This window comes from Dermacentor variabilis, unplaced genomic scaffold (assembly GCF_050947875.1).
Source record: "Dermacentor variabilis isolate Ectoservices unplaced genomic scaffold, ASM5094787v1 scaffold_12, whole genome shotgun sequence".
NCBI lineage: Eukaryota > Metazoa > Arthropoda > Arachnida > Ixodida > Ixodidae > Dermacentor > Dermacentor variabilis.
Genome location: NW_027460280.1, coordinates 20,662,666 through 20,676,833, shown reverse-complemented (window position 1 = coordinate 20,676,833; position 14,168 = coordinate 20,662,666). Strand labels below are relative to the sequence as shown.

Sequence of the window (14,168 nt, the reverse complement as noted above, 5' to 3'; positions counted from 1 at the left end):
CTGAAAGGCCCTGATGGTAAATGAATGAATGAATGAATGAATGAGTTCCGCAAGAACAGCAACCCACCACATTAGCAGGCTACACCACAAATGCACTGGGCATTTGCCACTTTTCAAAGGATGCCTTTCATGCCAATTCTTTAGCGAGCTGCACCGTGAATGCACTGGGTATGTGCCGCTCCTCAGTGAACCTCCTGCCAACCTAAGTCACTGGGTATGTGCCATTGAGTGTGCGGCAAGTGAGGCAAGTGCATCCACAGGTATACCGTGTGCAATGCTTCTCTTCTTGGATGCCACACGTGAACTTCTCAGCATGTGGCATCTTTCTGGACACGCTGCAACATTATATGGCGCAACGTGTCCAGAAAGAAGCATAAGAGAGAAACCCAGTTGCCGCATGACGTGTTTCTCAGTGTTCATACACACCGATGTGCCATGCATTTTGGAGGCCATGTGCAGGCCTCATGCCAGCCATGCTATATGGTGCAGAGTGTTTTTTGGAAAGTGCCATAGAGGAGTCCCACTGCCCAGTGCACTCCTCATACATATAACTCGTTTCAATAGTGGCAATATGTTGCGTCACTATATCAATTCAATGCTAACACATTACCATCGACAGTGATCGTGAGATGGGTTCTGCTGCAATATATATATTTTTTTGATACTTTCCTTCTCGTCACAAAACTTCCCAGAAAGTTTCATATACAGACAGAAGGTGGTACTAGAGGCACTGGCATAAGTAGAAGTTTTGAAGAAGAGAAAAAAGAATAAGATGTATAAAAAATGCTAGAATGAAAGACATGTTTAGCATACCTGATTAACTCAAGCAGGCTAGGTGACCATTTGTGACTGCCCCGTTTCAAAGGGGACACCAATAAATCATCGTCGGGGATCAATCTGCCGCAGCCAGATGGCTGGGCTGCATGATCATGCAAATTTTTCACCAGGAAAGGTGCCTCCTCCACATTTGTTTCAGCATGTTTGGCAGAGTGATCATGGAACAAAAACCTTTGGCTAAGCAATTTAGCATGCAGTGCATTTGTACGTAAATTATATACACTGCAGCATTACAAGATTGACGTGTGTCCCCCTCCTGTTGCATTCCTCAGAAAAAATGTTTAGGTCAGCTGTCTATACACTATTCTCTAGTTAGTTAGATAAGTTAGTTATTACTTTATTATTTAGTTAGCAGATTAGTTATATTGGTATTTTAGGATTAGTTATTAGGTTAGTTGTTACTTTTTGAATATCAGTTAGCTTTGTTAATTGGTTAGATTGTTAGTTTGATTAGTTAATTATATTTATTAGTTTAGTCCCAATTTTAGTTTGCTAGTTAGCTATTAGCTGCTTTGGTTTCGTGGTTGACAATTTACTTTTGTTAGGTTATTAGTTACTCTAGTTAGCTTAGTTAATTAGTTCAGTTAGCTTTGTTAGTTAGCTTATTAGTCAGTTTAGTTTGTTGATTAGTTGTTAGTTAAATTGTTTGTTTATTAGTTCAGTTAGTTTTGTTACTGTAGTTACATTAGTTATTATTTAGTTTAGTTATTGGTGAGGTTAGTTACTTTAGTTGGGTGTTAGCTTGATAATTGTTTAGTTAATTGATTATTTGTTTGGTTAGTTAATTGGTTATTGTAGTCATATTTAGCAAGTTAGTTCATTATTTTAGTTAGTTTATCTATTTAAGTTTGTTATTTATGGTTATATTTGGTTAAATAGGCTAGTTATTTAGTTTAATTAGTTAATTTAAGTTGGTTATTAGCAAGTTTAGGTATACCCCTGTCACATGGTCAGCCTTAACTACAGTTACGATTAACCGTGGTTAGCGGATTTAACCAGTTTCTGCTACATCGATTTGCTATTGCTATGTGGGCTCAGTTAGGGAAAGGAACATTATCAGGTGATAATCACATGAGCAAATTTTTTGTGCAAATTTTGCTGTGTATATTAAAATACCATTATTGAGTTGTTAATTATGTGCAGCAAATAATGATCTCTTCATCAAATAATAGCGTGAAATTGTACATAAACCACATGTTCTTCACCACTAGGCGGAATTTGAAATCAATCTCTCAACCCTGGCTTGGTGAAGTCAGTAGAACAGCCAGTACAATTTATTGTTTTCTATAGCGTTGATCAGCTGTTTTGCTCTTGTTTAAGGCTAATTTTCTAGGTTTTTTTGTGCCACTGGATCTTCTCAAACTCATAATAGTGCCCCTGTAGTCGCATCTGGTCAGTTAACGCTCTTTTGGCTCATCAGTTCGGACGACGCTGTTGCGTTCACAATTGCTATGGCATCCGCCATCTTGTCTGGTTCTCTGTTTGCGAACAGAAACCGAGGTTACAAAGCTCAGTTTGTGACAAACATGGTTAGACGACTAACTGCGGTTACATCTGCCGTGTAGCGTATGGTAACCACGGTCAGCCGTAACTGTAGTTAGCTTAACAACTGTTAAGACTGTTCGTGTTACAGGAGTACTAATAAGTTGGTAAGCTAGGCTAGTTTAGTTAGTAATTAGTTGATTAGATGTTACTTTAGTTAACTAACTTAGTTATTAGTTGTGTGATTACTTAATTATTCCTGTTACCTTTGTTAGTTTAAGTTACGATTTAGTCAAGTTCGGTATTCAAGAATTTATTTAGGTAATTAACTAGTTAGGTTGTTAGCTGAGTTTGTTATTTGTTAGGCAATTAGTTTAGTTAATTAGTTTAATTTTAGTTTGTATGTTAGGTAGTCATTTGTTAGTAAGTTAGGTTATTAAGGAACCCTTGCAACTAGGCTGACACGCAGGCACACAACAAATGTTGGACATTGTCACTATCATAAAAGATGCTGTCACGACATGGAAAGAGATGTACAGTGTAAAAACTGAAATGCAGGCCGCTAAAAACAGCAACAATTGCCTTTTATGCATAAATACATAAAAGTGTAACCTGCAGTCTCTCCGTAGCCAAGTTCTAATGATGGAGTAGTCCTAATTATACCTTCTGAATTTGGAATTAGGCCGCTGTTGCAAATGCAGGTAAACCTCATATAGAAACAAGATGTTATAGTTGTTTTGAAATTGTTTGCATTTAAGTTTTTGAACACTGTACAGAAATAGGGAGGCGATTTCCATATTGAGCTGACAATGTTCACACATCATAATGGTGGTCAAGTTTTTTGTCAAAGTGGGCTTACAGAACACCTGTGGCGTTTGTCTGGCATCTGTTCCGATGCCCTTCTACCTGCACCGGTGCCACGGTGCGTCTACTGCGGGCAAATAATGCAAATGATGCGTGATAACGATCATGTCTGCAAAGTATTGCATCACCACATGCCCCGGAAAGATTTGAAATTTAAAAGCGAACACCGTTTTCTCTTCTCGCAACCGTTGCACTCCAAGCTGGAGAATGATGTATACACATGCTAGTGCTCCTACGTACACGTGTTTGTGCTATGAGATCGCTCGTGGTGACATGTGACTTCAAGAATTGTTCAAGGCAACATCTGTTATTTGTGTAATATGTTGCTTGACTAGATGAATTAAAGCTTAGAGAAATACTAAGACACACAAACTGAATGTCTGCATGTTTTTGTTTTACTTCGCACTGCAGCAAGAGAGGTGTTTCGTCTGCTTGTTCCCACTTCGTGCAGTCGTGCGTGCAGACACCAAAACTATGTCATTTTGTACCATGTTCCAGTGCGGAATGATGCTATGTGATCCACACTACTCAGTATTTGTGTAGCACTGACTTGTACCGCTAGTCAGTTGTCCTTGTGCACAGCACGTAAAATCGTGTGCTGCGTGAGTCGAGACAGTCACAACAGCTCACATGTGATGCCGTCAGCAGAAGTGTGCCACGCTGCAAAAAAGCAAGGAAAAAAAATGCTGGTGGGGCCTGTGACGTATGTGTCACACGATCCTCGAGGTCATGGCAGTGGAGCTCGCCTCCTGAAATCATGGGTTCGCGGCACTGAAATATTTCTATCTCTCCTATTACTGAGCCGATTTGAAAAATTTTTGCAGCAGATTTCTCCCTAGAGGACACATAACAACTTCCAGCGTGTAACCAAAATTTGTTATGGGGCCTGGTGAGGGGCCCTTTAATGGTTTTTCTCTTTGCATTTTATTGCAGCACACCAGGTACACACCAGTTTATTACTTTACATACTGTCACAATGCAGTGATGAAACAACATTGCATACAATCAAAAAGGCTCGGTGCATTCCGCTTTCCGCGTGCTCTCCATGCACCATTGCAACCAGAATACAACTACTGGTGTGCACTGCCGCAGTGGTGAAATAGCCGAACTTGCAGTGAGATTGATTTATTGATGTTGAGGTAAAGAGAAGGAAGAGTGCCGTAATATGAAAGGTTTCTTTTTTTTTTCTTTCTTCTTTTAGGAAATGAAGTTCCCTCGAACAATTTTGAGCAGCCTACGTCACAAAGGCATTACAAAGCCCACTCCAATCCAGATGCAAGGTCTGCCAGCTGTGTAAGCAGTCACCATACCTTTCTAACTTGCCTTTTGTAGTACAGGACAAAACCTCATGACTGCTGTTGATGCTTGTGCACCAGATACAACTTAATATTCTTTTTTTTTAGTCTTGTGTTGCAGTCTTACATGCTTATCCTATTGATAGTGCTTTTGGTTATTTTCTTTTATGTCCCAATACCATGGTATACATACTGGTGTATGCAGCCTCTCAGATGATAGGACAACCTGCTTTTTGCATTGCGCTGCATTGCCATTGCCTCAAGAAAGGAAATGGCAAGTTCACAACTGTCACGTGATAGCATGCAGGCGCGATTGGTGAAACGAGCTGAAATATTTTTTTCGTAAATCAGCCGTGTTGATGGATTTGGTTTTGCATCAAAGGAAGCTTCATAGGCAGTATTTTGTTCCAAATTTGTTGCTACATTATTGGTTCTACTACCAACCTAAAAAAAATTGCATGCTGACAAGTGAGGGCATGAGGAGTCTGTATGCATAAGAGGCGAGGACCAAAAGAGGAAAGTTTTTTTTTTTTAACACAATTGTTTAGACCAGTACAGGTCCAAACTGAAGAAGTAAAGTTATGTGTGCTAAATCGACTGACTCCTGCATTCAATGCTCATATAGAATTTCTGCAGTAATTCATGCCATTGGGTAGAGCTATATACTGTTTTTGTCTCTCCATGTGAATAAGGCTATCCCATTTTTATGGACTACTATAGTGTAAATGTCTTTCTCAGCTCTGGCAAGTTTTTTAGAGCAGGGGCATGCCTAGAGATGGCAAGTGCTTACTGATCACTACTAGACTCAAGACCAAAGTGAGAACTTCTTTTTCTTATTTTGATAATAAATGTATAAATGAATGAATGAATGAATGAATGCTTTATTCATACCAGTCAGTTAGGGAATGTACCGTAGATAAAAAGATACAAAAAAGCTCGAGTACATCTGGGGCCCAGAGAACAACTACAAGCATACACCATACAGGGGTGGCATGCAGGCACTATTTATGTCAACATACAATGACAAAATGACATTTCAATATGAAGAACACAAGATTCATTACGAAACAATGGCTAAGTAAAGGTCTACAACCAAAATGGCCAAATCCACAAAACACTGCACTGCAAAGTACTGCACACGTAGGTTTAGTGGGCTGACTCAAAAAGAGTGTTTTCAAGGAAACCCGGTGCAGTGTCTGTGGGGTTCTGGCTGAGCATGAAGGCACAAGTCCGATTACAATGGAGGCCAGATGCAAAAGTGCTCTTGTACTTTTACTGCACAATAAAAAACTCCAACTTGTTGGAATTTATCTGGTGTCCTCCCCCCACTACGGTGTCTCTTATACTTTATGCTATGGGGCATTTTATATTGAGTACATTTATTATTATTTATTTCATTCTTTCTTTTATAATTGCCTGTATGCATTGATTATCCCACAAAGATGCCCTTCCTGCTACCGTCCCTGACACGACTGACAGTATTGACAAATAAAAAAAAAGTTAAACCTTGCACACAATTTTATTTTTTCGACAGTTACCTTTCAAAGCTTTGTACTGATACTATGAACCATTCACCCCCACCTCCTATAAAAAGGTGAGGAAGTGAAAGAAAAAAAGGCTCAAGGCTATTAGCTCCAAGGACAGGCTTCTTGATGAGTGGACAGGTGGTGAAGAACAATGGTGAGCATGCAAAAATGTCTTTAAAACCCGAAGAAACTCCCTCATGTGCATGCAGGTTGTACACTTTGCCATTGGGTTCATTGTTGGTTGAGTTATCTCATTGGTTACTGTTTTGCAGCAAAGTGCTCATCAAAATGCTGCACCTCCTACTGTGGCTATGCATTTGTCCGCTTGCCGTGGGGATACTGTTTTCTGTGTGTGTTGCAGACTCTGTGTATGAAGATGTGTATGCAGGAGGTACCGGGAAGAAAACAGAACCCCGGTGTACTGGAAACAAACAACTTTTTGTGATATGTAGAAATGTTGCTCCTTGTGTGGCTGCTTATAGTCTTCTTATCTCGAAAGGACGTCCTATAAAGATTTCAGGGCATGGTATGTGGGCACCCCTTTGCCAACCTCAGGTAGCTTTGGAACAATTGCTGCAGCTTCAGTAGGCTCATAATAGATGCTGTCAGGTAAAATAGGTACTGTAATTGCTTGGATCAGGGGCCATCCTCAAGCCTGAAGGCATCCCAACCTCTCGCTGCCAAACTGTACACTTTACTATAGGGTCATTCCACACGAAACGTCCCAGACCCAAAAGTGATCATCATTGATTTTCTTGAAAAAAAAAATGGGCTAGATGGATATTGTGTGAATAAGGTTTCACCAAAGTATTTTCGTTGCACAAAATGTTTTCATCACTTGAGCGCCCTGAAATTTCCACAAAGAAGCAAAAGTTGGTTGGAGGTACATATTTCTAATCAGGTCTGAAACTAGATGCTATAACAAATTTTGTTTTAGAGCATTGTATTGGCATCCTTCTTTCATATGACATCATAATTGAATGCCTTTTAAAATTTGCTGTTTATTACGCTCAGTAAAAAATCAATAAAAGTTGCGTTTTTGGAAATCTTTTCTACAAACTGTGTTACTTTTTCAGCTACCATAATTTTTCCCCCTTTTGCCTTTTGCTATAGTGTATGCTAAAAATAATTTGGAAATATTAATATATTTTTGAGAAAAATACTGCTACGTGCATGTGATGTTTGATTGTTTGAATGAGGCGCATGGGTGCCATCACTCGAGAAAAGAAGAGAAAGAACGAACTGGGCTCACGCTGTGAATCTAACCGGTCAGTGCTGCAACCGCTGTTGTAAATATAAGCTGTAAATAGTTGCTTGTCTTACTGACTCCTCCTTCGCTTAACATTGTGGTGGAGGGTGCCATTCCCTGTCGTCGCCACGGAGCTCCGCAGCGGCCACACCGTCCCGCTTTCCGCCATGGCTTCCAGTGACGACACCTCGTCTCCTCCTACTCCTGCGACCCCGACAACAACCTACATTACGGTTACAAATCTCCGCGATCCTGCCATATTCTCCGGCCAAGATCATGTCGACGTTGAGGACTGGCTCAACCTGTTTGAGCGTCCTCACACAACAACCACTGGGACCCTACCATTATGCTAGCCAATGTTCTATTCTACTTGAGTGGAACTCCTCGTGTCTGGTTCTGGACACACGAGGACGAGATCTCTAGCTGGGATGCTTTCAAGGAGAAGCTCGTCGACCTCTTTGGAAATCCCACTGATCGGCAGCTGGCTGCTAGAAAAGAGCTTGCTACCCGAGTTCAATCTTCTACTGAATCGTATGTCTCGTACATAAAAAGTCGGCCACGTACTTAAAGGGATCGCAGATGACGCCTTGAACTTGTTGGTCTTCAACAATGTGTCTACCATCAACGTCATTATTAAGGAATGCCACTGCTTTGAGCTCGCCAAAAGTCGCCACGTCATTCCATAGTTCTTGTGGCTCCCTAACATGGCTGCAACGTCGTCTTGCATTGACCTTACCGCTTCACCACATTTAAATGAGCACGTCACACGTATTGTTCGCCATAAACTCGAGGCTACAAGTCCTGCGCCGTTCCAGTCACGCCCATTTGAACCCATCATTGACCAACCAGCCCCAGCGATCTCCCTCATTCAGGCAATTGTACGGCAAGAATTTGCAAACCTAGGTTTTCCTGCTGCTCCCGACCTGACGCCCGACTGGTGCCGATTGCTCTGCCTCACAGCGATCTGTACTCCCCTCCCATATACCGCAACCCTGCTGAGTGGAGAACTTTGGACGACAAGCCCATTTGCTTCCGTTGCCTCCGTTATTGGCCACACCGCTCACCACTGTCACACCTCCTGGACATCGCCGTATTCGAGCTTTTTTTCCCCGTCTCCTCGCCCATATGCCGACCCGTGCCGTTGCTCGCCTCACCGTATGCCTCTTACCTCTGACGTATCCGTCAATGTCAGTCATTCTGCTTGCTCGCCGTCAGTTCAATGCCGTCAGTCCCCGTCGCCCCAGCCACGCCGCTATTCGTCACCGACCAATTATGGACTTTCCCGGACGGAAAACTAGGCCATGCAGCTCTTGGAGGTAGTGCTGCATCACATTCATCCTGTCTAAATCCTCCGTTGATGCTCCTTCCCAACACGAACCTAATTGAAGTAGACGTAATGATGTTCAGTTGACGGCATTAATTGATACTGGAGCCCAAGTGGCCATAATGAGTGCTAACCTATGTCAACGCCTCAAAAAACTTCTTACGCCTGCCATCACTCGAGCCGTACGCGTCGCCGATGGCGCCACTGTTGCCGTCAGGGGTATGTGCACTGCTAGCATATGAATTGCTGGCCGCCAAGTTCCAGTCCTGTTCATCGTGCTGGCCAGTTGCCCTCATGACCTAATCTTCGGGCTCGACTTTCTGACGACACATTCTGCCTTCATCGACTGTTCCACCGGTACGCTGTGCCTCGAGCTTCCTCTTCTTTCACACATTCGCCCCGAACAACCGAATACCCTCTGCAATACAGCGTTTGTTTGCTTACCTCCAAAAGCCCTAACCTTCATCGAATTGGCCTCAATGGCAACCGTGCCTGATGGCGACTATGTCGTCGCACCTATTCGTGATGTCCTCCTGGCATGCCACATCTCTGTGCCACACTCCGTCGTAACCCTTGCCGCAGATCGGATGTGTCTCCCCATTATCAATTTTGGCCTGACGAAGCAAGTGTTACCTGAAGACATAGCGGTGGCCACACTCCGGTCAGTGACAGATGACCACGTCACTGCTTTTGCAGCTGACGCGTCTCCAGAGTCTCCTGATTACCCGCAGGACCCGCCGTGGTTGCTCAGTGGCTATGGTGTTGGGCTGCTGAGCACGAGGTTGCGGGATCGAATCCCGGCCACGGCGGCCGCATTTCGATAGGGGCGAAATGAGAAAACACCCCTGTACTTAGATTTAGGTGCACGTTAAAGAACCCCAGGTGGTCGAAATTTCTGCAGTCCCCCACTACGGCATGCCTCATAATCAGAAAGTGGTTTTGGCACATAAAACCCCATAATTTAATTTTTAATTACCCGCAGGATGCCTTGAACCTCGACAGCCCATTATGTCCCATGGTCGCTCCGGACCTCGCACCTAACCAAGCAGCCGCTTTATATCGCCTTTTTCTTTCCTACCGCGACATATTTGACACTGACAATCGACCACTTGGTCAGATGTCCCTTTTTAAGCATCGGATAAACACTGGTGATGCAGTTTCCATTCACCGCCGACCACATTGCGTGTCCACGGCGGAGCGGCAAGTTATTCAGCAGGAAGTAAACAAGATGCTCGCCAGAGGCATTGTTGAGCCCTCATTGAGTCCTTGGGCGTCGCCGGTCATGCTCGTCAAAAAGAAAGATGGCACGTGGCATTTCTGCGTTGATTACCACCACCTAAACCGAATTACTAAAAAGGACATTTACCCTTTACCACAAATCGACGACGCTCTTGAGTGTCTTCACAGTGCCAAATACTTTTCATCCATCGACCTTCAATCTGGTTATTGGCAGATTTCCGTCGATGAGGAAGACCAAGAAAAAACCGCTTTCGTCACTCCAGATGGCCTCTACCAATTCAAGATTATGCCGTTCGGTTTATGCGATACCCTCATCACGTTCGAATGGATGATCGCCTCTCTGCTTCAAGGTTTCAAATGGTCAACTTGTCTTTGTTACCTTAACGACGTCCTTGTGTTTTCTCCTACATTTGAGACGCACCTTGAGCGCGTCGCAGTTATCCTTGACGTCTTCCGCAAGGCTGGGCTCCAATTAAACCCATCGAAGTGCCACTTCGGGTGCCAACAGATTACAGTGCTAGGTAATCTAGTCAATGCTTCCGGAGCACAACCCGACCCGGAGAAGGTTCGAGCAGTAACGGCTTTTCCTGTACCTCAGTCTGTCAAAGACGTCCAGAGTTTTGTGGGGCTCTGTTCTTATTTCCAACGGTTCGTGAAAGATTTCACAGCAATTGCTCGACCACTCACTGAACTTCTGAAGAAAGACGTGCCTTTTATGTGGGGTTCCCCTCAGGCTGTCGCATTTTCATGTTTTATCACAATTCTCACCAATCCATCGGTCTTGGCCCACTTTGACCCGTCCGCACCTACAGAGGTCCGAACCTATGCCAGTGGTTATGGGATCGGCACCGTGTTATCGCAATGCCAACACGGACACGACTGCATTATAGCCTATGCTAGTCGGCTCCTGACACCTACAGAGCGCAACTATTCGATTACCGAGCGCGAATGTCTTGCTCTCTTCTGGGCTGTTTCAATGTTCCGCCTATACTTATATGGCAAGCCCTTCTCAGTAATCGCAGACCATCATGCGCTCTGTTGGCTTTCGTCACTCAAGGATCCTACTGGCCAGCTCGGTCGTTGGGCCCTCCGACTACAAGAATATCCTTACACAGTGACTTACAAGTCAGTACGACAACACCAGGATACAGATTGCCTTTCTCGCTACCCTCTCAAAGACGCTACCTCTATCTCTGATACTGACAGCGACGCCTGTGTTCTCTCTGTTTTTCCACTCCTCCATGTCGCCAACGAGCAGTGCTGTGACCCGCCCTTGCTTATCATCATTGACCGCCTGGAATCGTCACTTGCCAACAGTTCCCTTCACTTATTCACACTTCAAGATGGTGTACTCTACCGCCACAATGTTCACCCTGACAGCCCTGCATTACTCCTTGTGACCCCTAAACACCTTCGCTCGGCTGTTCTCCACGAACTTCACGACCTCCCCACTGCCGGTCACCGGTAGGTGTGTCACGTACCTACGGCCGGATCCGCCGGTTCTTCTTCTGGCCAGGGCTTGCTTGCGCCGTTCGAAGATACATAGCTGCGTGTGAGAAATGCCAGTGACGCAAAAAATCATCGACACTCCCTGCTGGGTACCTTCAACCACTCCACATTCCCGCGGAACCATTCTTTCAGGTTGGTTTGGACTTACTTGGCCCTGTTCCTCTTTCTACCTCTGGGAACAGGTGGATCGTTGTGGCCACGGATTACATCACGCGCTACGCCATCACCTGAGTGCTTCCTACAAGCTGCGCCACAGATGTCACCGATTTTCTTCTATGTGACGTGATTTTATTACATGGAGCTCCACGACAACATCTCACAGTCCGTGGCCAGACATTCCAATCAAAAGTTATCGCAGACATCCTGCAGTCCTGTGCCACGAGCCACAAGCTATCCACATCATACCATACGCAAACAAATGGCCTCACGGAGTGTCTCAATCGCACTCTCACAGACATGCTCGCGAAATATCCCTTCAGACCACACTGACTAGGACCCCGCTCTACCATTTGTCACATTTGCTTGTAATTCCTCACACCATGACACCGCCAATTATTCCCCATTTTTTCTTCTGTTCGGCCAAGAACTAGCACTGCTCCTCGACACAACCCTCCCTGTTCACGTGGCACTGACTAGTGAATATGCACTTGACATCATTGCCCACTGTGCCCATGCAAGGGAAATTGCCCATGATCGCCTTCTGAAATCCCAAGAGAGTCAAAGGCATTTGTATGGCCGGCAACACCGAGACGTGCACTTCCCGCCTGGTTCTTTGGTGCTTCTATGGTATCCGTCGCGTCAGGTCGGCCTGTCAGAAAAACTGATGTCTTGTTACACAGGCCCATACCGAGTGCTTCGTGCCGTGACTCCCGTCACCTATGAGATCGCTCCTGATACCCCATCTGCTTTCCAGTCCAGTGATATTGTGCACATTACACGACTGAAGCAGTATCACCCTCCCAGTGATGACATTTAGACGCTCTGGTACGTCGCTTCTGCCGCTGGGGAATCGTGCTACACGCGTGTGATATTTGATTGTTTGAACGAGTGGCGTGGGCGCCATCACTCGAAAAACAAGGAGGAAGAACGAACTAGGCTTGCACTGAGAATCTAACCGGTCAGCGCTGCAACCGCTGTTGTAAATATAACCTGTAAATAGTTGCTCGACTTATTGACTCCTTCTCGTGACAATACCTCCAAAGTTGGCAAGAAATTAATTTTACGCAATATTCAAGCCAAATTTAAGCATTAAGGCCCGCGGGATAAAAATATGTCAGATAGCTCAATGTACACACTGACCTCTTAGCTTGCAATTTAGAAATTTTTATTCAAGTAAATTTTGTCTGAAGCAAGAAAACAATTTTTGAAATCAACAACTAATATCACCACTAAGCACGCTGCATATTGTCACGTGGTGGTGACGTTGATGAACACAGTAGCAATACTGTGAACGACAAAACTAACTTTTATTGGGCGAACCTGTGCCCACAAAACAGGCTACACTTATAGCACAACGATAGCGGCGAACACAGTTGGCGATCGTCGAAATCTGATCAACGGGTCAAGCGCGTCGGCTTTTATATATCAATCGTCGAATGTTCCAGACTAATCGTTGGTACCCACGTGCCTTCCACAAAAGTTCTACACCATTCGCGTCAGGCGATGAAATTAGATAACATAAGGTTCGGCGACAACAGACAGCGAATAGAAGCATCGATAACTTTCCAGAAACTTCGGATACATGCAGGCGCGTCCCGCGCTGTGCGATAACATTTGTTAGGCAGCGAAACGTGGTCACCCGATAAAGATAAGTACACGTGTCAATATTTGCTGCAGCTCCCCTCGTCGTCTGCTTGTCATCGTCTGCACATCGACATCTGCTCTTCTCCTCGTCGTCCGCCACCCAGCAGGTGGCGGCAAGTATACGAGGTGAAAATTTTTCAGTTTTATGAGATTTTTCAAAATTGCCTGTTGCAGATACCACAATTCTAGGCCCTGAGCTGGATTTTTAGGAGAGGCGGACATTACTTGCACCAAAAATTGAAACATTCAATGAAAGAACTACTGTTCACTAATTAACTTCCTAATTAGTTATTGCACGGCACATATTGAAATTTATTAATTGGAGCCAGTGAGATTGTCAGACGTATGCATTTAGAATTAATTTCCAGAATGACACCGATTTCGAGATATTACTTCTCAAAGTATGCGTCGAAATACAGTTACTTTGGTGCTTGCATGCTTTGCTTTTATAAAACAGCGTTTCGCTAAAAAAGAATGCAGTTCCACGTGAAAGGCGAAGCACCGATTGTGATAGCAAAATAGTAAATAGCTGTACAAAGTAAGAATAGTAGTTTTATTGGCTGTGTAAACTTGTGAACATTCACTTACTAACTAAATTAACAATGATAGAATGCGTAAGCGCGACTTAATGAGGACGTAAAAAGAAACAGACACTAGGAGACAGTGCTGTCTTTGTGTGTCTGCTTTTTTCTATGTCCTTGTTCAGTCGCACTTACTCATTCTATCATGGATTCAAACCAACTAGCCCGTCAGTGTGTTTCAACTAAATTAACCAGCCCGGTGTCACGCACGCACAGGTAAGCATGACACATCGCTCGATGACAGCGGAAACTCTGTGAAAACGGTGGAGTTCGGAATGGCGGCAGCAGCTGCGAGCCAATTGACCTCCGTGCATATGGCACTTCAATGCGTACAAAATGTGGAAAGCACAGTGCATACGAAGCTACCGGCACTACTCTGCAAACATCACTGATCAGTTTGCAGATGAGGCCCGCGTGGGCGCACACTTTAGCCATGGCGACTTTAGCCATTCAAGACAC

General features: G+C 44.3%; 1 protein-coding gene across 1 annotated transcript in view; it reads left to right on the top strand.

The window, feature by feature from the left end:
- The window catches only part of abs (ATP-dependent RNA helicase abstrakt), a 227,432-nt gene that overhangs the window by 108,831 nt on the left and 104,433 nt on the right, over window positions 1–14,168 (top strand). Inside the window, exon 7 of the mRNA XM_075677274.1 lies at window positions 4,385–4,476. Coding sequence (XP_075533389.1) covers window positions 4,385–4,476 — 92 coding nt within the window. The remainder of the gene's footprint in view (window positions 1–4,384; window positions 4,477–14,168) is intronic.